The 27,010-nt window shown below is 41.5% G+C and overlaps 2 protein-coding genes across 4 annotated transcripts; both read right to left on the bottom strand.

Moving 5' to 3' along the window:
• Window positions 1–10,423: 10,423 nt before the first annotated feature.
• Window positions 10,424–16,055, bottom strand: LOC103642249 (ankyrin-2). The gene is made up of 11 exons (XM_008665563.3): window positions 15,971–16,055; window positions 15,636–15,821; window positions 14,996–15,130; window positions 13,786–13,925; window positions 13,458–13,544; window positions 13,199–13,324; window positions 12,549–12,698; window positions 12,001–12,102; window positions 11,356–11,529; window positions 11,185–11,264; window positions 10,424–10,881 (listed from the first exon to the last, which is right to left on the bottom strand). The coding sequence occupies exons 1-11, from the start codon at window positions 16,053–16,055 to the stop codon at window positions 10,791–10,793; spliced, it is 1,356 nt and encodes a 451-aa protein (XP_008663785.1). The 3' UTR covers window positions 10,424–10,790.
• Window positions 16,056–18,021: 1,966 nt separating this feature from the next.
• Window positions 18,022–19,497, bottom strand: LOC103640693 (protein LURP-one-related 5). 3 transcript variants are annotated; one of them, XM_008664174.2, is made up of 2 exons: window positions 19,071–19,497; window positions 18,022–18,718 (listed from the first exon to the last, which is right to left on the bottom strand). In XM_008664174.2, the coding sequence occupies exons 1-2, from the start codon at window positions 19,357–19,359 to the stop codon at window positions 18,240–18,242; spliced, it is 768 nt and encodes a 255-aa protein (XP_008662396.1). In that variant the 5' UTR covers window positions 19,360–19,497; the 3' UTR covers window positions 18,022–18,239. The 3 variants fall into 3 exon arrangements, with proteins under 3 accessions (XP_008662396.1, XP_008662397.1, XP_008662395.1); XM_008664175.2 differs by having other exon boundaries at window positions 19,107–19,496; XM_008664173.2 differs by having other exon boundaries at window positions 18,022–18,755; window positions 19,078–19,494.
• Window positions 19,498–27,010: the final 7,513 nt, after the last annotated feature.

Here is a 27,010-nt window from a genome sequence, read left to right as displayed (position 1 = left end):
CCAGCCCATGCTAGTCTTAGCTATTAAGCATGCATCTAGACCGACCTCTTCTTTTGCAAAATCAACTAAATAAAGTTTGCCGTCTAATACACCCTTAAAAGCTAGTGAACCATCACTTCTTCTAAAGACAGACACATCTACATTTGTAAATAGACAGTTATATCCCATATTGCATAATTGACTCACAGATAGCAGATTATATCCAAGAGACTCAACTAAAAACACATTAGATATGGAGTGCTCATTAGAAATTGCAATTTTACCTAAACCTTTTACCTTGCCTTGATTCCCATCACCGAATATAATTGAATCTTGGGAATCTTTATTCTTGACGTAGGAGGTGAACATCTTCTTCTCCCCCGGCATATGGTTTGTGCATCCGCTGTCGATAATCCAGCTTGAACCCCCGGATGCATAAACCTGCAAGGCAAATTTAGGCTTGGGACTTAGGTACCCAACTCTTGTTGGGTCCTACAAGGTTAGTCACAATTTCCTTAGGGACCCAAATGCAAGTTTTATCACTTTTGCATTTTGCCCCTAACTTCCTAGCAATTACTTTTCTATCCTTTCTACAAATTGCAAAGGAAGCATTCAAAGCACAATAAATTGTAGAGGGTTCATTCACTACTTTTCTATGAACATTTGCAACATTTCTTTTAGGAACAACATTTCTCCTAGTAACATTTCTATCATACACATAAGAAGAACTAGGAGCAAACATGGCATGAGAATCATAAACATATGAATCAAAAGCATCATAACTTCTATTTACATTTCTAGTTTGTCTTCTATCATGATACAAAAAGGCATGGTTCCTTTTAGCACTAGTAGCCATAGGGGCCTTCCCTTTCTCCTTGGCGGGAATGGGAGCCTTATGGCTTGTTAAGTTCTTGGCTTCCCTCTTGAAGCCAAGTCCATCCTTAATTGAGGGGTGTCTACCAACCGTGTAGGCATCCCTAGCAAATTTTAGTTTTTCAAAATCGCTTTTGCTAGTCTTAAGTTGAGCATTGAGACTAGCCACTTCATCATTTAGTTTTGAAATTGAAACTAAGTGTTCACTACAAGCATTAACATCAAAATCCTTACACCTAGTGCAAATTGTAATATTTTCAACACAAGAGTTACTTGCTACTTCTAGTTTAGCAGTTAAAACATTAATTTCACCTTTTAAAGAAGAAATGGTTTCATTACAAGTAGAAAGTTCACAAGAGAGTATTCCATTTCTTTTAACTTCTAGAGCAAGTGAATTTTGAGCACTAACAAATTTATCATGCTCTTCATATAAAAGGTCTTCTTGTTTCTCTAAGATTCTATCCTTTTCATTTAAGGCATCAATCAGCTCATTAATCTTAGCTATCTTAGTTCTATCCAATCCCTTGAATAAACTAGAGTAATCAATTTCATCCTCACTAGATTCATCATCACTAGAAGAATCATAAGTATTAGCATTACGAGTGATTACCTTCTTTTCCCTTGCCATGAGGCAAGTGTGATGCTCGTTGGGGAAGAGAGCCGATTTGTTGAAGGCAGTGGCGGCGAGTCCCTCATTGTCGGAGTCGGAGGAGGAGCAATCCGAATCCCACTCCTTGCCGAGATGCGCCTCGCCCTTGGCCTTCTTGTAATTCTTCTTCTTTTCCCTCTTGTTTCCCTGTTCCTGGTCACTGTCGTTATCGGGGCAGTTAGCGATAAAATGACCAATCTTACCGCACTTGAAGCATGAGCGCTTCCCCTTTGTCTTGTTCTTGCTTGGCTGCCCCTTGTGACCCTTCAGCACCGTCTTGAATCTTTTGATGATAAGAGCCATCTCTTCATCATTGAGCCCGGCCGCCTCAACTTGCGCCACCTTGCTAGGTAGCGACTCCTTGCTCCTTGTTGCCTTTAGAGCAATGGGTTGAGACTCGTGGAGTGGACCGTTCAACGCGTCGTCGACGTATCTTGCCTCCTTGATCATCATCCGCCCGCTCACGAATTTTCCAAGTACTTCTTCGGGCGTCATCATCGTGTACCTGGGATTCTCACGAATATTGTTCACGAGATGAGGATCAAGAACGGTAAATGACCTGAGCATTAGGCGGACGACGTCGTGATCCGTCCAACGCGTGCTTCCGTAGCTCCTTATCTTGTTGATAAGGGTCTTGAGCCGGTTGTAAGTTTGAGTTGGCTCTTCTCCCCTTATCATGGCGAATCGTCCAAGCTCGCCCTCCACCAACTCCATCTTGGTGAGCATGGTGATGTCGTTCCCCTCGTGAGAGATCTTGAGGGTGTCCCATATCTGCTTGGCATTGTCCTGCACAAAGATGCTAAGAGAACAGTAGTAGCTTGTGCATTTTTATGAATTTGTTCATTGATAAACATAGGGCTATCCGAGCTATCAAATTTCATTCCATTCTCTACAATCTCCCATATGCTTGGATGGAGAGAGAATAAATGACTACGCATTTTGTGACTCCAAAATCCGTAGTCCTCCCCATCAAAGTGTGGAGGTTTACCAAGAGGAATGGAAAGCAAATGTGAATTCGAACTATGTGGAATACGAGAATAATCAAATGAAAAGTTCGAATTGACCGTCTTCCTGTAGTCGTTGTCGTCGTCCTTTTGGGAAGAAGAGGACTCATCGCTGTCGTAGTAGACGATCTCCTTGATGCGTCTTGTCTTCTTCTTCTTCCCATCTTTTCGCTTGTGGCCCGAGCCCGAGTTGTTGGACTTGTCATCCCTTGGCTCGTTGACGAAAGACTCCTTCTCCTTGTCGTTGATCACAATTCCCTTCCCCTTAGGATCCATCTCTTCGGGCGGTTAGTCCCTTTCTTGAAGAGAACGGCTCCGATACCAATTGAGAGCACCTAGAGGGGGGGTGAATAGGTGATCCTGTAAAACTTAAACTTATAGCCACAAAAACTTGTTAAGAGTTAGCGTAATAATGCCAAGTGGCTAGAGAAAGTCTTGCACAATACGATAACCACAAAAGATCAAACACAGAGAAGACACAGTGGTTTATCCCGTGGTTCGGCCAAGCACAAATACTCGCCTACTCCACGTTGTGGCGTCCCAACGGACGAGAGTTGCACTCAACTCCTCTCAAGTGATCCAATGATCAACTTGAATACCACAGTGTTATGCTTTTCTTTTCTTATCCCGTTTGCGAGGAATCTCCACAACTTGGAGCCTCTCGCCCTTACACTTTTGATGTTCACAAAGAATTACAGAGTAAGGAAGGGGATGAGCAACACACACAAGACTTCAAAAGATCAGAGCAACAGCACGCACACAAGTCGCAACAAGAGCTCGCAACACAACCCAAAGAGTTCACAACTCCACAAGAGCTCTATATGCTATCACAATGAAACAAATGCGCGAGATCGATGTCTTGGTGCTTAGGAGTGTTGTAGGAATGCTTGGTGTTCTCCTCCATGCGCCTAGGGGTCCCTTTTATAGCCCCAAGGCAGCTAGGAGCCGTTGAGAACACATCTGGAAGGCTATCCTTGCCTTCTGTCGTTGGGCGCACCGGACAGTCCGGTGCACACCGGACACTGTCCGGTGCCCGATTTATTTCCATAAACAGCGCATCCGACCGTTGCTGTCTGTTGCAGATCCGGGCGCCGTTAGCGCACCGGACATGTCCGGTGCACACCGGACAGTCCGGTGCCCCATTCCGACCGTTGGCTCGGCCACGTGTCGCGCGCCGATCGTGCGGCCGACCGTTGGCCCGGCCGACCGTTGGCTCACCGGACAGTCCGGTGCACACCGGACAGTCCGGTGAATTTTAGCCGAAGTCGCCGGAGAAAAACCCGAGAGCGGCTGGTTTGCTCCGCGCTGGTCTGGCGCACCGGACACTGTCCGGTGCACACCGGACAGTCCGGTGCCCCAGCCCGAAGCAGCCCTCCACTCCTCTTCTTCTTCCTGTTTCTAACACTTAGACAAGAATATTAGTACACAAACCAATGTACTAAGGCTTAGAAACATACCTTAACTTGTGATTTGCACTTTGTTCATCCTTGGGCATATTTTCACATTTAAGCACTTGTGTTTGCACTCAATCACCAAAATACTTATAAATGGCCCAAAGGCACATTTCCCTTTCAGGCTGCGGGCACGGTGGCGACGGCTCGGCGCGAGCGCGAGGGCATGGCGGCGGCGCGGCGCGAGCGCGAGGGAGGGCACGGCAGCGGCGGCGAGGGCACGGCGACAGTGAGGGCGCGGCGGCGGCAGTTGAGAGTGAGTGAGTGAGAGAGAGAGAGTGAGGAAGAAAGTGCTGCTGTTGGTATATACGCTTGCTTTGCCGAGTGCCCGTGATCTGGCACTCGGCAAAGTTTTTTTAATTTTAAAATACACTTTGCCGAGTGCTAGATCGCTGGCACTCGGCAAAGCTGTCTTTGCCGAGTGTCCCCTGGGCGACACTCGGCAAAGACTCTTTCCCTATTCTTTGCCGAGTGCCACCCAGTTGGCACTCGGCAAAGCTGTCTTTGCCGAGTTTCTTCATTAGACACTCGGCAAAGTATTTTTTTATTTTTTTTATTTTGTCTCCCAAACTTTTTGTGGTATGTTCCTACACTATGTAGACCTACATGTATCATTTGTGGACAATTATAACAGAGTTTTCAATCGTTAGTAGATTTAGTTCGTTTATTTGAAATTCTTCGGAAAATTCAGATTTGAACTGCAGGTCACTCCAAACTTGGAAAATCGTGCATGAAAAAATGATATTCATGTTACTTAGCATAAGTTACGACCGATTCCAGAAGCGTACCGGAAACTTCGAGCAACATGCTCACTAAACATGGTCGTGAACTTGTCATCCATATGTTTAAAAATAGTATAAAACACAAACAAAGTCGGAAAATCATGAAACTTGTCCACGTGTCATGAAATCATATGTTCAGGTTGTGATAAAAATTTTAGAATGTTTGGAGAAAGTTGTGAGACACTATGTGTAGAAACCTAAGAGGACTACACATAAAATCATAGAGTTTCAATGTGAATCTTCTAGGTTTCTACACATAGTGTCTCACAACTTTCTCCAAACATTCTAAAATTTTTATCACATCCTGTACATATGATATCATGACACGTGGACAAGTTTCATGATTTTCTGACTTTGTTTGTGTTTTATACAATTTTTAAACATGTGGATGGCAAGTTCACGGCCATGTTTAGTGAGCATGTTGCTCGAAGTTTCCGGTACGCTTCTGGAATCGGTCGTAACTTATGCTAAGTAACATGAATATCATTTTTTTCATGCACGGTTTTCCAAGTTTCGAGTGACCTGCAGTTCAAATTTGAATTTTCCGAAGAAATTCAAATAAACGAACTAAATCTACTAACGATTGAAAACTCTGTTATAATTGTCCACAAATGATACATGTAGGTCTACATAGTGTAGGAACATACCACAAAAAGTTTGGGAGACAAAATAAAAAAAATAAAAATATACTTTGCCGAGTGTCTAAAGAAGACACTCGGCAAAGACAGCTTTGCCGAGTGCCAAATAGTGGGCACTCGGCAAAGAAGACTCTTTGTCGAGCGCCAACCATTGGCTCTCGGCAAAGACTGACGGCCGTAAGCTTTGGGACAGCCGCTGACGACCCTTTGCCGAGCGCCCTCTTTGCCGAGGGTTTGACGCTCGGCAAACTTGTCTTTGCCGAGTGGGGTCCTGTGCCGAGTGTCGAGCACTCGGTAAAGAGGCTCTTTGCCGAGAGCCTAACTTTACCGAGTGCGGCTCTCGGCAAAGCCGTCTTTGCCGAGTGCCCGACAAAAGGCACTTGGCAAAGAGGCCAACACTCGGCAAAGCCTCGGATTCCGGTAGTGAATGAGGATGGGAGTCCTTTACTCATTGATAATCATTGGGCAATTGCTGAAAAAGTGTTATCTTTCTTAGAATTGTTTTATGAATCAATTGTTGCATTATCTGGAGTCTACTATCCTACTAGTACTTTAATGTTGCATCACATTCTTAGGATAGCTAGACATCTAAATGCATTTGAGAATGATATATTGCTAAGATGTGTTGTTGTTCCTATGAAAGATAAATTCTTGAAGTACTAGAGAGACATTCCAATTTTGTATGCAGTTGCATTTATTTTGGATCCTAGAGCTAAAATGAGGGGTTTTAACAAAGTCCTTATCAAGTTATCTAGTTTAACTGGTACTGATTACTCTAGGCTTCCATTTGATGTTCGTACTAAGATAACCAAGGTATTTCAGTTGTATGAGACCAAATTTGGTGACACGCATGTGTGGCGCCCACCAACCATCATCTCACCTATCTGGTAAGAAAAAAATGGCATGGGATGACATTTATGGTGATGATGACCTTGATGGTGAGTTCTCTACTCCTCTGGGAAGGAGATCAGGTTCTTCTTCAACCCCTCAAGCTATCTGTACTGTTGCATCTACCTCTGAGTTAGCTTCCTACTTAGACAGTGATACTATCACTGAGTTTGATGAGGACTTCAATGTCCTTTCTTGGTGGCATCAGCATAAGTTAACTTATCATGTTCTTTCACTACTAGCTAAAAATGTCTTGACAGTGCCAGCATCTACTATTTCCTCTGAGTCTACCTTTAGTCTTGCTGGCAGGGTGATTGAAGAGCGTCGACATCGTCTAGCTCCTGATATGGTAGAGATATTATCATGCATCAAGGATTGGGAACTTGCTGATGGTCACCTGCAACAAAGTGTGGAGGAAGACACACAAGAACTTGAAGCTGAGCACGACAGTCTATGGCTTGATGATCCAGCAACACAATCAGCTAGGGATGATGAAAATACTTAGTCTTGCAACCTACTAGTCTTATGTTTTATGAGTTGTGTTGAACTAATGATCTGTACACTGTAATGGACTGTAATGAACCTATAAACTTTGGAGCTGGGCTGCACTCTTTTTTCCTTCTTAGGGTTTTCTCACGAGGTGTGAGTTTTTACTAAGAAGGTTTTTAATGAGGCGGCCATTGCACTAACAGCTCCTAATTATAATTTCATATCTGTGTTTGTGTACTATCCTGTGAACCAACTGTTATTTTCATGTGATCATTTCATATTTGTATTAATATGATATTATCTTGTGAATTGATAAATGAATTTTGTTGTCTTAATATATGTAAATAATATGTTATTATATATGATTAATTCTGTTAAATGTATGTATTTATATACTGCTCTACTGTTGGTTCGGGCGAGTGGTCGGTCCGGTACGTTGGGGCCCACCGGGCAAACGGGCCGGCTCGACACGATTTTTCCCTGTGCGTGCCAGGTTTGGGCATGTCCCTAGGTACGTGGGCCAGCACGACCTGGCCCGAAGCATCAACGGGTCGTGCCTGGCCCGACCCTATTCGTACCGGGCCGAAACGGGTTCGGACCAGGTCCGTGCCGGGTGGGCCGTTTGGACATCTATAGCTTCGCGTAGTAAGCAGACCGAGGTCTGGTGAAGTATCAATTCCGTTGCATCTGGTCAATGTAATGTACAGTACTTATCGTGCATTCGATTTTCATCGCTAAAGGTAAACATGCGTGCACTCAAAGGAGTTTCAAAGATTTTTTTCCATTGCGTTTAAGAAATCAGAGTAGCAAGATTAGATAAATATAGTATTCGGCAACAATTTCTTTCTAGTTTTTCTTCGATGCTAGTTACAGTTTCTTATTTTATAATGGTCTATTTATTCCCTAGGTGCGTACCTCGCTTATTACTTGTGTAATGATTTTTAATTGATGATCTTGCATCCTAGGCGATGGAGAGGGTTTCATCAGCTCTAGAAATGGATGAGGCTGTCTCAACTGATCAATCAAGCAGATTAACAAAAAGAAGGGCTAAAGTTTGGGATTACGTTGATACAGAGGTAGTAGATGGGAAAGAGAAGGCAGTCTGCAAATATTGTAAGGTCCACTTATCTTCTGCTGCGGGTAAAGGTACAACTCATCTGAATAGGCACATTTCTGTGTATTGCCATGCAATTCCCCAAGAAGAGAGACAAAGGTTCTTAGCGACCCAAAAAACAAAGCCTGGCGATGATCATGTTTTCGACCCAGTAGTCTTTCGTGGTCTAATAGCCAAGTACTTCCTTAGCGCAGAGATTTCATGCTGTGCAATCTTATGTTGTGCAAGATGGTATTACCTCTTGTTTGCTAGAGTGGGGATTGGTTGGTGATTTGTTTACCCTGACTTTGGATAATGCTAGTGTAAACAATAGAGCAATGAAAGATATGCGAGATGCTTTGGGCAGCCAGATGTTTTTCAGTGGTGAACACCTCCATGTGAGGTGTTCTTCTCATGTGCTCAACATCATGGTTCAAGCTGGACTAAAGGTCATTCCAAAAGCAGTCAGGAAGGTGAGGGACATTATCAAGGTCGTGATATCTACACCATCTCGTTTACAGATCTTCAATTCTATTGTTCAAACATTGGGTCTTAGAAGTAAATCGGGGCTGAACTCTTGTAGAAAACTATGAAGAGCTTCTGCCTTATGAAGCCCTAAAATATAAGGCTGCTCTGAACAGATATGCAGTAGAGCAACACCATGAATGTCCCACTGAAGAAGATTGGTCGAAGGCAGAAGCTCTTCATAGTTTTCTACAAGAGTTCAGTGATGCAACCAAAGCATTCTCAGTGGATAGGCATCCCACAGCTCATCTTTTTCTCAAGATGTTGCTCGTTATCCGAGGTGTGCTGCTTGATGAGAATTATAACTCAAATGAACTCCTTAATGAGATGGCAAATGTTATGTATACCAAGTTCCAAAAATATTGGATAAATCCTAATATTGTGTTGCTCATAGCTGCTGTTCTAGATCCATCAATGAAAACTGAATTTGTCAAGTTCTATTTCTACACAGTTGGTGACAATGTTGATATGAAGATGAGGGAGCTCAAAAGGTACTTGAAGAAATATTGCCTAGAGTACGAGAAAATCATGAGGAGTCATAGTTTGCATGTCTTTATTACTCCCGATGATCAGATGAGAAGTGAGCCTTCTACCTCTTCACCTCTTTGTGGTAAAAGAAGGGTGGAACATGCATTTGCTCAATTTGCATCTCAAAATGCGAATGCCCGTCCAGAGCGAACCGAAGGATACACATACTTGGAGGACCCTAGGATCCTTATCAAGCCAGATGAATGCTTCAATGTTTTAGGATGGTGGAAGAAAAATTCAGATGCTTATCCAATATTGTCTTTAATGGCTAGGGATTTCTTGGCTGTTCCTATGAGTACGGTGTCCTCAGAATCTGCCTTTAGTGCAGCTGGTAGAGTCCTTGGAAAAAATAGGACATCACTATCTCCTGAAACACTTGAAGCTTTAGTCTGTGCTAAAGACTGGTTGATTGGATTCAATGACGAAGAAGGTAAATTATCATATAAAAGTAGAGTTTACTCTTATCTTGTCTTTGCACAACAAACAATCAACTACATAATAATGAGTTAAATTGTCTACGTCATCTCACTAGGTGAACCAATGACTGGAAAGTGAATGTTTGATTCAGATGATGAGGAATATGATTGGGAAATTTGAAGCAAGTAAAACAAAAAAATTTCATTTTCTTAATCACCAAAGTTTTATCTTTTGTAAAGACTAATTGAATGTAAATTTAACTAGCTAGTTGTTTGTACATAGTATATTAGTACAATGACTAGTTAGTAAAATGTTGTGTTGAATTTCTGTTAACATGTTTCCTTTTATTCAGATTAGGCTAAAACAGAAGAGTGGTACCAGCCGTCACAGAAAGGGTCAACTAATCTCAGAGGTTGGTTAAGTATGCACAATACTGCGTTTGTGAATTCAGGCAAAACACTAACTCTAAATCAATTAACTCTGCATTTGTCCAGGCTAAGGAGTTCCTTGGTGCTTCCAGTGACAAGCGAAAGGAAGTTCTCTCCAGTATGGAGGAGGAGGCAGATAAGCTCAGTGGTTCTGCTGCAAGGTAAACTGCCTACATATAAAGAAGTTTAATTATTGGGCGTTGCAATCTTATACTACTAAATGTTCTTGTCTTCTCTTTCTGTTATAAAGCAGCTATCCTGCGAGTGCCTCTACTCATCCATGCCTATCGATCATGGCTGTCGAGGACAAAAAATAATAATAATAAAGCTATCCTGCGAGCAGTTTCGATCATGGAGCGCCTTTGCTAGATTGTGAGTTGATAAACATTTCAGTATAATGGAGGATACTAATTTCATGGTTGCACTTTGTGGTTGTTTTCTATCATTTGTTTGTGAGCCCATAAATTATACTAATTTATTATGAAAGGCCTAGGATTGGCCCGTGGATTTTAAAAGGATCGAGGCGGATTAGGATGCCAGGGCATTAAAAAACGGATTGGATTGAACTGTACCAAATCAATTTGGATTTAAGTAGGCTGGGTTGACTTTTTAAACTTATAGGATTGGAGTGGGGTTGGGCCGGATTGTGTCCCATTACGGAATTAAGCTAGACAGAATCTGCAGCCCGACGATTCATATATCCAGGTTAATTAGATGAACACAAGTTATACACTTTTGCACTTCTCCGCCGGAATTTTTGTGCCACATCCAAATTTCAACAAAAGTTATATCGTCTAACAGATACTAGCATCATCAAAACCAACCGCCACAAAAACAGCGTTAAAGTCTGCCGCTACGCACCACAGAAGAAGTATTCTCGTTCCCAATTCAAAACCTCCCTGCTACTCAAAACCAAATTGGGCAACGACCATACAAACAAAAAAGAAACTTGGTAGTAATAATGTTCGGAGAGCCCAGCTGATAGGAAATGCAAATAAATATCAGGTTTTTGTACTGCACTCTGGGCGGGACACAACATGCAGACCCTAGTCTTGTTGCATAATATTCTTCTGGGCAAGGGACAATTCTGAGAGCTTTGCCATGGCACGGGATAGCTTCAAGCAGTTCATTGCCTCTCTGCACAATTAGATTAGGTCAATTAAAATAATTCAAATCGTCATGGTAACACAAAAAATAACACAGTATGAAGCTATATATAGTTGACAGTAATTGTTATATGCATGCTTCGGTATATATATATATATATATATATATATATATATATATATATATGAAGCTACTGTTGACAGTAAATATATTTCGACTTGCATAGGGGAGTAGTGCTAAAGACAAATGAGGTTTTAATTAGTAAATACCATCAATATAATTATCAGAACAAAAAAGTGCAGACAGAGGAGTGGAGATCAGAATAGGCAGTACTTAAGTGCTTCCTCCATTTCTGCGTCAGCCGGGTCCAACTTCAGTCCATCAAGAAAGGCATCACATGCGTCTTCGTAATTCTGAACAGTATTTACCGTACTATATATCAGAGAAATAGATCTACAGGAGAGCCAATAAGCACGGCGAGTTACAAACTCTACAGATCATCACCTGCAAGAGCATATGAGCAGACCCTTGTCTGAAGCAGCCTTCAGGCCAATAAGGCAGCAGTAGCCTACAAGCTTCAGCATCCAATAAAGCACTCAAACCTTTACCCATCTTAATAAAGCAAAGGCTCCTATTCGAAAACAACGTTGCATCAAAAGAATCGACATTCTTTATAGCCTGCACCAAATCAAATAACAGTTATATATATATATATATATATATATATATATATATATATATATATATATATATATATATATATATATATATATATATATATATATATATATATATATATATATATATATATATATATATATGCTAGTTCTACACTTCTACCTGCAGTTAACTTGCATAGATATATAGAGATAACAAAATGGTTAATATATAGATCTTGTTCCCAATAGATGCAAAATATAGTAGACTTATATATGATTGGTTGCCTATTTGATTCATCAATGCAATCCACAAGCAATAATAAGGCCTAACATAATATTAGGTGCGATGGTGATGTGGCAGCAAATTATTTAGTCATATGATACCATTTTGTTATTGTTACTACATTAATTGCTATATACACCCTCCCTTTCACCATGACAGAGTGGTGATAATACCTCGGAGTGCATCATTTTACTGCTATATACATACCACGGAGTAGAATTTTACTGCAGTAGGATAATCTTTTTCGTTGTATGCCTTGCTTGCTTCAGACTTCAAATCAGCCAGATTCATTTTATACACAGGATCATCCTGAAACAAAATTTAAGGACATAAATAGTATACCGAAAGCTCAGGCTTGCAACGCGAGCCGGTGACCAGATCATATCTTGTCAAATTTGAAGAAAAAAATAAGAATAAAACATGAATAGACAATTCAAGCATGTGATAATTGACCATCCCATTAAACTGTACACAACTATTGCTGAATATAATTAGACATTTCATAAAAAAATCAGTATATTTCAAAAATAGGCCTAACAAGAATGTGTTAAACTCGAAAAAATATTCTTCAAAGAATCTGCAGAATAGGAAACCCTCATGTAAAGATTTTTTTTATAATGGCAAAACCGTTAAAGCAACAATGTTAAATTCGAGAAAATATTATTCAAAGAAACTGCAGAATAGGAAACCCTCATGTGAAGAATTTTTCTATCATGGCATAACCGTTAAAGCAACAATTTAGGTTTAGCCAGTACCTCATCTGTTGACAACGACTTGACATAGGCAATTAGCCAATCAACACTCCAGTCATGCACAGACGGAATACGAGATGTTACGGGCAAAAGTATCTCAACATCTTTTCTTCTATTTTTAAAGGCTGCAATTTCTATTGGCAGGAGTCCAGACTGTTGCAAATGACACAAATGTATATTACTTGAAAAGCAGTGCAAATAGGAATACCGTATAAACCATTAGCAAAGGATGATATGAAAATTAAATATAAAACACAACATATATACGGTTCAAGCATGTGGACAAACTGCTAAATAATATGTCAAATTTACTAAAAAAACTAAACAATAACAAAGCATGTTAACCAAACTAGCATTAGCTACTGATGATGAATCCAACATTAAACACATGCTTATAATCCAAGATACCAATGAGACAAGAGCATAACATTATTTTCCTGTAATAAAGTAAGTGTAAACCGGAGCAGTCATTGTATTGATTTAATGTAACAGCTAGCTAATATTCAATCATTTACACAATTAGTAGGTCTTGAGCCAATAACAATATAAAAACAGAAATTACTTCTTGAGCTAACTTGCTACTATGTATATCTAGAACAGACATAAAATCAATGCACATGTCTTCATGTAATCTAATAAGAACTAAAACTTACATCATCAGGAACATTAGGATCAGCTCCAGCCTCCAGTAAACATTCATAAAAATCTGTTAAGCCCTCATTTGCAGCAAGTATTAACGGGGTACACTTATGAACCCCCTTCATCACATCAGCACCAGCCTGATACAAAAAATGTCACATATGCCAATGCAAGTGTTTATTTGCACAAACACAATAGTCTTGATAGACATTAGTGTTTCATTCCCAAGAAGCATTCCATCTAGTCCGAATCAACAAAGGAAATGTTTGTTACCTTAATCAGATGCTTGACACAGCTCAGTGAGCGAGCTTTGAGAGCAGTGAACAAAGGAGTAAACATGGGGGGAACTTCTTTGTTGCACTGTTAATAGATTTATAAATATTAGTCGGAAGGTTTACAGAAAAGTTGCAAGCAACAAATTAAAAAAATATTTTACTGCTGAAAATCTATTATAAGAGCATCGTGATGAAAGATTTGCATTTTACTTCTAAAAAACTATTATAAAAGTATCATTTTATTAGTATGGGTTGATACAAGCATATAAAGTTTAATTCTACAAAACCTACAGAACCCCAAAAACATCAAATGAAAAGAAACTTACATCTGCATTGTTATCTAATAAAATCTTCATAACAGCACCTTGATTTTCCATTGCAGCAACGTGCAATGGTGTCCCGCAGCAAGACAAAATATTAACATCAGCTCCTTTTGAGAGCAAAAGTTCTACCATTACACATATTCCTGTATTCAATATTTATATAAACAAATGTTAAGGATTAATCTTTCGAAAATCTTAACTATCAAACCACCTACATATATAATCAACATAATTGTGCAAATGTTTCAAATGCTACTGGATCCAATATTTATTAGTTTCATTACACAGATTATTAGAAAAAATCATTAATATTTATTAGTCACATGAATAATTATATAACCACATACTACCTCCGGTTTCCTATTAGTTGTCGTTTTGGATAAGGTTCGAGTCAAACTTATAAAATTTTGACTACAAATAACTATTTTGTTATTTAGTTTTGGAGCCTAATGTTTATATGCACCAATTTGTCATAAAAAGTACTTTTATAAAAGTATAAATGTATTAAGAGTTCATTTGTATTTTAACAAAACATATTAGTCAAAGTTATATTTTGGAGACCGTGTCGTTGTCCTAAACGACAACTAATAGGAAACCGGAGGGAGTAAGGTATAGCTGAAAAGGTGTTTTATTCTTTTGCCATGTCGATATTTAGAGTGTCAACCAAACTATTGAACATTGGCTATAACCAATATTTTTTGTACCACAAAGTGACACATTATATTTCTTCTATAACAATCTGTGAAAAAATGTAAGTAACTTGTATTGATATAATATCATACAAATTTTATCATATTTTTAGTAACATTAAACAATTCAACTTTGAGCAAAAATGAAGAAAATGTTTGCTATTTATTTGTGGAAATCTCTCTCCATTAAAAAAAATTGGTACCAAAATTAAACTACTCCTGAGTTAATAACATAAACATTAGGCATTCTCTGCTTTAATATCTTCAGCATCTTACTCATCAACATCTATTAGACTATCTCCAGCAACGTACTTACTCATCCACATCTCCTATTTTAAACTTATGCATAAATCTGTTGGCCGTAGCTTATAGATATCCAGCAGTTGTTGCAGCACACTTGGTGAGCCTTCTAAAAGCAGTTAATTAATATTGAATATATACAACAGTTTATATATGTAATGACATAATCACATGTAATACATAAAAACAATGAGATGTGATGCATGCAAGGTATATGGTCGTACCTTTTCCAACTGCGATAGTTAGTGGGGTACACCCATGATGCACACGTTTATTTGGATCAGCATCATGATCAAGAAGATACCTCACAGCATCCACATTTTTTTTGGAACGAACTGCAACAGAGAGAGGTGTATCACCTACTCAAAATAATCAAAAGTAAAGTAAAAAAATCAATCTTCTTATAAAAGAATAAACATCCGCAGCGATTGATTTCTCTATGACGACATGCTTCGTAGATAAATAAAATATAAATCTAAAGACTCCAAATAACAATAGATTGTTGAGGGATCAATTCAATGACAACAATTGAGTATAAACGTTTAATTAATGCTAAAAAGTATCACCCACGGAAAAAATATCACGTTGCATTGCATATACATTCTTCATTTTAGATGATGGAAAAAAAACATTGTTCCAGCCTTTTCCCCTCACATGTAGGGTACGGCGAAAAATTTACATCACCTCTCTAAAAAAGAACCACTTCACTAAAGAAGACAGAACAAAACGACTAAGAGAGACAAAATAGACCAGATAGCGTCTAAATGATCCTATTCGGGAATCTCGAGAGCTAAAGTGAGCATAAATCTGAAATAGCAAGGCAGCATTTGTAGAGTCCAGACGCAAGATCGAGTAGTGTGACACCTGACCCGACGGCAGTAGCGTTCACGTCCATCTCAAGCTCCTCGACTAGGTAAGCACAGACCCGTGTGCTCCCGTTTGCGGCGGCGACGTGCAGGGCTCCGAGAGCGGCGGCGGCGCTGATCATGGCGGCGGTCTCCACCGCCTCCCTGATGCGGCCCTTCCCGCCGTCAAGCGCTCTCGCAGACCCTGAAAGGCACGATCGAGCAAATTGGATCGGACAATAAATAAAAGAAACAGACTAATAATTCACCTAGCGCTAGCGCCCTTTTAGTTCCTTCATCCGTTCGCTGAGCACAAAACTGAAAGAACACGGCCGACAGGGCACGAATTCGTACTCTTGAAGCCGCGGAGGTCGTCATTGGCCGCCGCCAGCAGGAGCCGCCGGTCCAGCCTACCGCCGCAGAAGTGGGGCGGCGCCATGGCTGGCTGCTATGTTTGTTGGAGAGCGAGGCAGGTTGGTGTGGTAGAGATTTGGAGAAGCTAGCGCCTAGCGGTATGTATACTGTATACTATTCACTCAGTTGGTGGAAGTGGTAGAGGCGCGCAGGAAGGCAAGCGGATCGGATTGGCTGTCGTTTCGGTTCAATTTCATTTGCATTATATTCTATTCATTCAATTTCAATTGCATCGTTTCCCTCCCCGACGCCGGCCTGTCTGTTCAACTCCTCCCCGGTCCGCATGCATGCAATAAATACGTCCCAAGTTCCAAATTGAGAGGAGTATCGCTCTTTTTGCCTAGCTCCATTTAGAGCAACTCCAAAAAAAAAACCTAAAATGTTTCAAAGAAAAGATGTTATCGGAATAGGGCTAGGGCCTCCTTTAGAACAAATGAAAAGTAGTGGGATTTTAGAGGATTGGAATCATATAGGAAATTTTCCTATATAGCCTTTTAGAATAAAGGATTAAGTTCCTACAAATTCTATAAAATCCCTATAAAATTATTCATTGTAGTAAAATTTTGGAGGATTTATAACAAGAGGTCCAACCTCGAAAAACGTTCCTTTGTGTGTATCTCTCTCCTCTAACTCATTTGTTCTTTATACGCTGCATCTAAACACTCTATTTGATGTTTTCAAGTATTTTTAATTCTTGTATGATTGTAGTTGTAGTACAACTCCATTCCTACGTTTTTTTTTTTCTATTCCTGCATTTTATCAATCATGCATTTCAAAGGGGCCTAAAATTTTTTAGGGGTGAAATATTGTGTCTACTCCAACAGTCAAAACTGAAAAACCAAAAAACTGGACTCAAATTTAAAATAAAACGCCCTCCTGGCAGCCCACTTTGCACATGTATATGGGCCCTTCGCAATATTTGGAAATGTAGGCCTTCGTAACCTCCAAACAGCTTCCTGGTTGATGTCTCCATCGAAACAAGTCTATGTGCGAGAAACAAAAACGCCAGCGCGTGTGGAGCCATCAATCATGCAAAAATATACGGGAGCGAAGGAGGTAGATGAGGGATACGAAATTTTGGAGAGGAGAATAGGGGAGCTGTTTGGAGCAAAGAAGATCACTATTCTCTACTAATATTTGTTTTGAGATTGGTTTACGGATTCTTTTGGACCTCCTCTTAACAGATATCCGTAAGCGCAAAATGGGCCTCCAAAACTCGGCTGCTCCCGGGTGGGTAACACGCGTACCCATGTTCCCTCCCTTCCATGATTCTTGCTCGCTTCGTTACTGTAGTCGCAATTCACTGCACCATAGCATTTAGCTTGGCAGTTGCTTGAACTGGAAGATTCCAGCTTTCTCTCGGAAATATGGTTGACGGAAATTAGATTCATCTAAAATTGAGTCCCAGAATGCTAAGTAAAACTTGTGTATTCAGAATCATGCCCTTTTCTTAGAATTACATGATCTAGTATAGTAGTTAGTTTCTTAGCGCTGAGCTGACTGTTTGCTAGAAATAAGGCTTGCTACCTGTTCTTCATTGTCGCAGTTCATTTATGATTGCGCACTGACATTTCTGTCTTTAATTGTTGTTGTATTATCCTGTGGAGAAGAGGTTATGGCCCATTGGTCACAACTGATGTGTGATGTAAGAATGTACAGAGGGCACTGGCCTTGCTTTGTCTTGAATGTTAGCACTTGGGCTTGCTTTACGCATACGTGAGCACTGTAACTGGATAGATCTTCAACACCCCCTACTTTTACCGATGTGTGTCTCGGATTAGGAACTTGAACGTTGTTTTATTGGGTTGGATGCCCCTCGCTGGAGGCCACTGTCTCTGTTGGCATGTCCTGAGCTGAATTACTCATGACACATGAATTGTGGTCTGGCACCATCTCCTGCAGTCGCCATCAGAAGACATTTCCGCTGGATTAGGTCACCTGCAACAAACAATCTGCTTGCCCTGGCCTACTTGACATGCGCAAACAAGTGGTTGCTTTTGTGGTCCGGTGGGACTCCAGATTAGTATTGCTAATTCTGTCTGTCCTTTTCTTATTAGATGCTGCTGATCAGGAGATGCAGCACTGACAAAAGTAGTAGTTGTCTTCAGGTATCCCGTATCCTCATTCCCCCACACCACTAGCTAGGAGAGGTGCTAGCAATTAGCAAATGCAATGTCAAAATCAGAACACTTATACACGTTTCTCATTACTACTCGCACTGCGAAGGGCACACCATGGGCGTGTACGGCCTGCGACAGATCCTGTCCATGACGACGACGATGGCCATGACGGTGGCCACGTCGACGCCCGGCCGGACCACGAGGCTGAACACGTCGTCGTCCCCGAGCGTGGCCACCGGCCTGGACGCCACGCCGGCGCTCTTCCTCGTTATCCGCGCCGCCTCCCTGCCATCGCTGCCGCGCCGGATCTTGCAGCTTCGCCTCGAGAAGGAGCCCTCCACCCGGTAGCCGGGAGCGGCGGCCTGCGGGTTGTGCTTGTTGCAGCTGAGACTGAGAGAGGAGGACGAGGACGACGCAGCAGCAGCGGATCCCGGTCTTGAGGCTGACATGTGCACCTCCGCGTTGTCGCTGCTGCTACGCAGAGCTGAGCACCTGCTCATCGTGAACACCTGCTGCTGCGCCGAAGACGCGGGAGGCGCCTTCTTGTCGACCACGGCGTCTTCCGTTGCTGTGTAGCAGTTCCAACGGTCGTGCAGACTGAGAAGCTGTTATTACACAATACACACCATTTTTTTTCACCCTCGTTATTAGCTAGCTGCAAAAGGTTGTGTTAATTTGTTTTTTTTTAGTCAATCTCTTCTCTCATTCTCTCTCTCTTTATTTCAGCACTTGGTGCAAGTTAAATCTTCTCACGCACGACTCAGGAAATTAAAACTAGTTCATTCGTTCGACAAATAATATAGCTGTCATTTTAGGGGGCTTAAAGTGACAGGCATTCATTTTCTGAGAAAGTGAAAAGTTGGGGTAGCGTGATCTCGTCGTCTCAGTAATGGAACGTAGTAAATGAGCGTAGTATTTACGTATAACCTGTGGCCTGAGGGAGAGGAGAGGCGTGCCTTGGCCGTCCATGAGCAGCAGGTCGCCGGCGCAGAGCTTGCGGCGGCGGGAGTAGTTGTCGACGCGGAACGCGAGCCTGCCGGCGTCGTCGTAGACGCAGAAGCCGTCGGTGCCCTGGAAGCCCATGCTGGACCTCTTCCACACCGTGTACACCGCCGGCGGCCGGCGTTCCCGTTCAGCAGCAGCAGCCCGACGACGACGATGGGCACGGCCGGCAGCGTCCGAAGACGAAGGGTGTATCCGTGTACTCATGGTAGGAGCTGAGGATGATGGATGCAGAGGAAAAGGAAGAGGAAGAGAAGGTGTGGTGGTGGTGGTGCGAGAGTATATAGGATTGACGTGAGGGAGCAGGCAGGCAGTTAGGCAAGGCTACCAGTGTGTGTGTCTGCGAACGAAGCGAGTCGCCATCCGTACGTGGCTTTCAGGATTTATTTCCATGGCGTTGGCGTACGTATACGGATGCTTGTTGAAATGAATGAACCCTGGATATGGCGATCCTTCCTCCCCACCCCGCCTGATGGCTGACGCCGCCGGTGCAACACATCAAGACAGTCGTCGGAGTACTCATTCTACACATAGATTTTTAATTTTTAGTGTACTCATTCTACACATAGAAAAGAGATTTAATTTTAAGTGTACTCATTCTACATATAGATTTTTAAGAAAACCGTGACGGTTTTCTTAAAAAACTGTCACTAGAAATCATTTTTATCCTAAATTTTTTAAGTTCTTCAAATAATCGCGTATAGAAAAACCACCAATATAAAAGTTATAGGTCTCTAAAAGTTATGAAACCGTATAGTTGACAACTTTTTTGTTTGAAATTATTTTGGCTCTTAAAATTTGCATCTAAATTTATCAAATTTAAAATGCAAATTTTGCAAACGAACTTGGATGGAAAAAGTACCAAAATAAAAGTTATATAACTTCAAAAGTTATAAAATTTTGTAGTTGACAACTTTTTCGTTTAAATTCGTTTACAACCTTAAATAGTTAATTCATACTTGGATTGTTCTAATATGTGAGCAACAAAACTATAAAGACTTGAACTAAGTAATAGACAGAGTGGTAGAGCTATCTACATGCGAGGGTGAGGTTGCGGGTGGGTTTGATTCCCACCAACCGCAAAATTTTGCGTGAAAATATCGTGACTTGCGACTTCGACGAAGACGACCGAACAGGATGGTGAGCCCCTAATTAATTTTTTGCTATTTTAAAAACGCATTTTATGTTTCCTATAAAATATTTTCACTGTTGGTTTTATTACCTCGACCGTGAGTGAAAATCAATTTTCACTCGGTGGTTCTCAGTTATCAGTCTGTAAAAATAAATTTTTCTAATAACACTAGTACACAGAGCCTCTATAGTGGCGGTTCTAGAGACGTTTGCACTGGCGTTTTTCAGTGCCGCCAGTGCTAGGGGCCAGTGGAAATCGCCATTTCCACTGGCGGTTATTCTAGAACCGCCAGTGAAAATAGCATTTTCACTGGCGGTTTTATTAAGAAAACCGCCAGTGGAAATGCCACTGGCGGTTTTTTATTTAGCCGCCAGTGGAAGTTTTCCCGCCTTTTTAAAATTTTCGTACTGAAATTTATATATATTTACACACGCAAACATATATATATATATATATATATTGATATTAATAAACATGTAGTATTGATATTAAAAGCAACATGAAATTAAATTCTATCATACATTTATATACATCAAAGTCTTGTTTACAACCATGTAAGCATCACACATTATATACATCAAAGTTTTCACTTAAGCTCTAATAACTATCTCGGCTAAGAGATAGTCTACTAATTTCTGTTAGTATTCTAAACTCTGGCAAAGCTAATGTTCCGGAAGCATCGTGATATTTCCCTTCTGCGGGAATGACCTCTTTCAATATGAATGTGCATACAATGCACCTTCAGTCAAGTTCTTCGGGCTTCCTTGTTGAAATTGTTGTAAAGGAAGTTTATAAACATTATCTATTTATACTCAATAATAACACATTTGCATCTTTAATGACATAAATACATACGTGACTATTACTAATAATACCTTGCCAGGGTTCGTGATGTATCGTCCGTTCATTCTCATGAACTCGCACACGTAGAACCCACATAGGACCGATCCGGGTGGTTGCTTGTGGCACTACATAACGGGAGATTGGTTATTTAGTTGCAACATTGTCCTATGTACATACATGTATGATATGTATTCATAAATTCACATACTTACCGGCCAGTTATAATGGATGTCTAGTGGCACGCCTTTTTTGGACATGTCGTACTTTCCACCTCGTAGCTTATAAAACCTAAATGCCCTATGATCTCAAATAGAATCACCATGTTATTCTACAATTCTCATCGATATAAGTATGCATGCATAGAAAAGGCTTACAGCTCTAAGATGCCGAGGAATTTTGAATAGGTCGAAGGCTCGGTGTGCAAGGAGTTGAGCACCAGCACCTTTCCAACCTTAGGATAAATGAAGAAGCATATCCAGTGGTCCCTGTACGAATCAAACTTGTGATACATGTGTATTGAAATTATTAATTTTATTTATGCAAAATCACACTTACTTAAAGTTGTACGGGGCCACTATGGATTCCCTATCTTGAAATTGAAGCATTGCGTGTCCTATGTAGGTGGCGTATCTTGCTTCAAAATCCTTCTTCAGATCCTGGATACGCACCTCAATTTCTTCGTCCGTTAGTCCATGTAATGCTTCGTTGCCTTTTCCGATTCTAAAAGTGTGGTTATCCTCGCATATCTTTATTGGGTTGAGATACCCAACCCTTTTACTGGCACTAGCATTGGGATTGGTACCATAAAGGATCTCCTGCTGATCATTTTGCATTCTGCAACGCATACGTGCATGTCAGATATTGAAAATTTATACAACTCACTAATAATAACACATATATGTGGAGTATGAGTGACACTTACAATGCAAATATGGTTACAAGTTGCACGTCGAGTCTCTGAAGGTTCATCATTAACCACATGTCCTCGAATGCAACAATAGCTTTTTGATTTGAACCAATAAAAGCATGGGCTGGTATATTAACACTGATGGTGTCGATGCCAACTGAAGATGCCCGCATGTACCAATCATGCAACCTTTTAATATTAGCCAGGACCTTCCTTAGTTTCTCAAAAGTGAGTAGTGGTCTCCCTGGCACATATTTTTTAGGCACGTTTTTATAATCTGCTTTAGTTGGCTTCTTTATCTTTGTGGTCATTGCCTCAGCCTTTTTTGCGGACTCCTCGAGATCGGCCAAATCAACAGTGTCTGACGTGAGGCTCCGTCCAATCCCTTTCAAAAAACGAGCTGTGCCAGCAGTGGATTTACTCTTCTTTTTCTTCTCGAACGGGGACACTAATTTTGGTATAGAAACTTTAGATTTCTTTGATGGTCGTGGAGATGGCTGTGGAGAAGGTGGATCCCTGAAGGGCGATGTATGTGGCGGAGACGGTGGGCCACCATGAGGATGAGGAGAAGGAGGGTCAGAAAGAGGATGAGGAGCACCATGTGAAGTTTGAGGAGGTGATGATGGATGTACAATAGGAACAACAATTTGAGAAGGCGGAGACGGTTGGGCCTGCGACGACGGCTGTCGTGGTGAATCAACCAATTCGACATCCCTTCGAGGCCAAAGGATAAAATTCTTGATAGCTTATCCAAGTGTCTCGATACCTTTGGGCCCAGGGATGTCTAGCATGTCGTCCTCGTATCCTTGGACGACTGTCGTCACTTCTACCCTGCAATATTCTTCTGGAATGTCGTTTCCATGGAACTTGCGTCCTGGGATCGCAAGGCCTGTGGCTACTTTCTTTGTACGCTGATTGTTAATACCATATCTTATAACTAGTGTGCATGCCACAGGCCTTGTGATGTCATCAACTGAAAAGCGGACCTTATTTCCCGTTGACGCGACAGAGCTTGGGATGGTCGTACCCTCGGTGGAATCCGGCGTTTGAGCTGCTGGAATTATTTGCATCTGTGGAGTGGTCATCTGTTGAACAGACATCGCACTCGCCATCGCCAATTGCTGCATCAATTCTACAGGAGGATTCGATAGCATTTCAGACATCAGGCCTTTGAACTCTTTCTTGGCCTCCTCCTTAAAATAATTCGCCATCTCTTCCTTGTATCGATCACGTTTCTTGTACAGACCTTCCCATTTTGGTCTGAATCCTTCCTTCCATCCTTCCTTAGATGAGATTCCTTGTACACGACCAGGATGCTCAGGGTTATCGAGACCAGCCGTTAGAATGTCTCTCTCCCTTTGCGGCTTAAATGTTCCTTGGCTCTGCTATTGGCTTAAATGCGCCAACGTTGGCAAAGCTGGATTTTATCTTCTTAACGCACTCTATGGATTTAACATAGCATTTTCTTTGAGAAGCACGAAGCTCTTTAACATTAACTTCCAAATGATCTGCCCATTGTTCACTTAACTCTCGTTTTGTTTCTTCAAGAATACGTTCTTCTTTGGCTCGGACTAGTTGTTTACGAAGATCTTCAATCTCACGCCTCTGTGCTTCGGCTTGAGTTTTAGAGTTAGCTTCGTCCTCCTTCATTTTTTCCACTAATGTAAGCAGAATTCTGTCTTTCTCCAAGGCTTCGTTTCGTAGCCTAATAACCTCTGTTCGAAGGTTGTTGAGAGCAATGGTGCAGCTCTCGTCTTCAGCATTCTTTTGTGCCCTTAAGGCATTGCTGAGAATTAAGCCCTATTCAAAAAAGAATGAATGGATTAAAACAACAGTAAAGGATTCATTCAAAATCCACAAAATTCAAAGTTTACAATCTTCGTACCTTTAGACTGTTATATGCAAGACTATCTGCAAGATCCTCCTTCGTCATGGCGCAAAGGCCAGCTTCAAGCTTCGGGAATCCCATGCTTCTAGCCATTTCCCGGCACACGGATAATTCTTTATTGTCTGGGAGGCAATATAAGAAGTCATCTTTGTTTGTCCCGTTGAATACTACGGCCCCCTTCGGATATTTCAGTTCTCGGGCATAGTGATTGGCTTCAAAAATTTCTTCTTCAGACAGTTTCTTCCCCGACGCATGTCGCACAATATAATCATGAATTTTGGAGGATGCTTCGGGGGTGGCAGTACCAATTTCCCCAACCAGAATCGGTTCTGTTATTGTTGCTTTTTCAGTTCCTAAACTTGCTTTTGACATTTTTTCGACCTCCAAAGGCTGTATCTTGGTGGATTCCGAAGGCCCAGCTTCAGTTTCAGACTGCTGCTTCGAAGTTTCAGCAGCAAAGGCTTCAATAGGCGCCTCAATAATTTTCTTTGGAGTTGTGCTTGAAGATTTAATCGTCTCCAGGACATCCAGCACATTAACCATTTTTTTCTTTTCGGGGTTGCTGCTGGCCCCTTCTGGCTTTTAGCTGTCTCAACTTTTGTTGGACTTATAACATCTGGTGTTTCTCTTTCTTCAGATTTCTCCTTTCTTATTGCTGGTGTCTCGGCCATTTCTTCGGATTTTAGCGCTGCAGTTGGTTCTCTGGCTTCGGTGGCCGAAGAGGCCTCGCCAATAAATTCGGGCACTGTGGCCGGCTCAATACAACATGGAGGGTGTGTGGACACTTTTACTTTCTTCCTCTTCGGTGTTGGCTCCCCGGGAGCAGCTGAAGTAGTGTCCTTTGCAGGAGCAGTATTTTTTCTCTTTTGACCTCGCATTGGATAACAGTAGTCGGGATAGATAAACCCAATAGCATCAAATACTCGGTTGAGCCTCTTCTTCTTTCGGCCTCCGAAAGCCGCTGATAATGCAGTGTTTTCAGCCTTTGAATAGGTCCCAAGCAATTCATCACTTACATTCTCAATACTTTTCAGCCAATCATCATCCGGTTCAACAAATTTATCTCCGTACTTGAATGTATATTTCAGTCTAATTAGTCCACCCTCGTCAGCTTCTTTGATGGTCTCCTTCGGCATTTCCCAGTCATCTACAAGTGGCCACACTCTGAAGGCAATGTGCTCTTGCATTAAATCTCTGGTCCCGATAAAGGAACAGACTACGCCGAAGGCCCTCTGACATTCTTCAGTTGCTTCGTCCATTTCTACCTTTGGTTTCCGAAGTCCGAAGCGCTGCCAGATAGGGCGCATGATGATATCCTTGATATCTTCCCGAACCGTCAAATCGTTTCTCACATAGAACCATTCCTTCATCCATTCCCCGGGCCATCTCTTCCGAAAGGTTGGCACGGGACAGCTCGACCCAGAGCGGGCACCGAAGCTATAACAACCAAAATTATTATGATATTGTTCCTTGCCCCATGGTTTCGTCTCATATACTAGCTCGTGTATATTGCAAAAGCTTTTAGCACTTGGCTCCAAACCCTGGCTCCTCACGGCCCAGACGAAGATTCCCAATCTTATCACTGCTTCAGGGGTAAGTTGATGAAGGTAAATTTGATATATTTTCAGAACTTCTACTACAAACTTGCTTAGGGGGAATCGTAGCCCAGCCTTTAAAAAGCTTCGGAAGATCACAACCTCATTATCTTCGGGGGTCGGCGTAGTTTTTTCTCCGTCATCCGCCCTCACGAGGGATATATCTCGGAAGTATCTCCCCCTCATGTTTTCAAGGTGACTCTGCTTTATAGTTGATTTTCCGAAGATTGAGTGACTAGGCCGCCACGGGCGATCTTCGGAATCCTCTCCGCCACTATCCACATCATAGCTATCACTGTCGCCAGTATCTTCAGATAAACCCTCCAAAGTTTCCTTGACAATCTTTTCAGTATTGGTCTTCGACATTGACTCAAGAAAACCTAGGTGCATCTCCTCCGAAAGGCTTAGCTTCGAAGCACCAGCAGCTGTCTTATCTTCAGACATTTTCGCGAATGCTGGCAAACTAGACTTGAAGTCGAAGCTTAAAAATTTAAGACCGAGCAAATGTTGTCGCGCGCAGGTTAAGGGCAGGGTGCGCTGGTTGAAAGCTGGTGAGTATAAAGCAGGTGGCAAAAGGGCGTGTCAAATAAACTCGCGGAGAGCTTGTATTTATACACCCAGTATGTCGAAAACTGGAGGGCCCCGCTTGTCAATGACTGTTGCTATTCTAGCAAAAGGAAGGTGTTTTTTCGGACCTTCGGCTTAAAGCCTTCGTCCATGTCGCAATATAAATTTATCTTTACAATAAATTGATATTGCGAGGGGCTACTGTTGGGGGCGTTCGGCTCCCGAAGGTCCTCAAAAACACAGTTTGACAATGTTTTCCAAGTGTAAAATGTGAACAGGCACCTTCAGAACAGGCACCTTCGGAGTCAGGTCGCGAATATATAAGGGCATGTTTAAGACGAAGCTGGAATGAAAAGCGGTCATGACGAAGGATAAGACGATCATGAAGCCATATGCAGAAAAGCTTCGGCATAACGGCAGAAAAGAGGAACCGACTTAAAGATGAAAAGCCAAATTGGACCTCGAAGAATTACTATAGAGTTATTGATAAATGTAAAGGGCTTCAATGTAATTTTACACGGGCTGCGTCCCGTGCCTATAAATAAGTGAACAGTATTCCCGTACTGTTCACGCTGACTGGGCATACGTCTTTTTGCATCACGACTTGTACCTTTGCCTTACATCAGTCTGAAGGTACATTTGTAATTCGTTTTCATAAATTTAATAATGGAAATGTATTGATGATAATGCTGGTATTATTATTTTCGCACTTTATATATATATATATATATATATATATATATGTTTATTCTGTTTACTCATTTACCAACTTAACGAAGGTCGTTTCCTTCGTAACCTTTGTTATATTATGTTTATATCCTTCGTCCGAAGTTCATTAAACCCTCGAGGAGATAATGCTTCAGCGGACGAAGGGTATTTAATACTTAACATCTTCGTGTTGTCTTGTTCTTGATTTATAGCATTTG

Source organism: Zea mays, chromosome 10 (genome assembly GCF_902167145.1).
Source record: "Zea mays cultivar B73 chromosome 10, Zm-B73-REFERENCE-NAM-5.0, whole genome shotgun sequence".
NCBI lineage: Eukaryota > Viridiplantae > Streptophyta > Magnoliopsida > Poales > Poaceae > Zea > Zea mays.
Note: the sequence above shows the minus strand (reverse complement) of the source record. Positions and strands in the feature narration are given on the sequence as shown.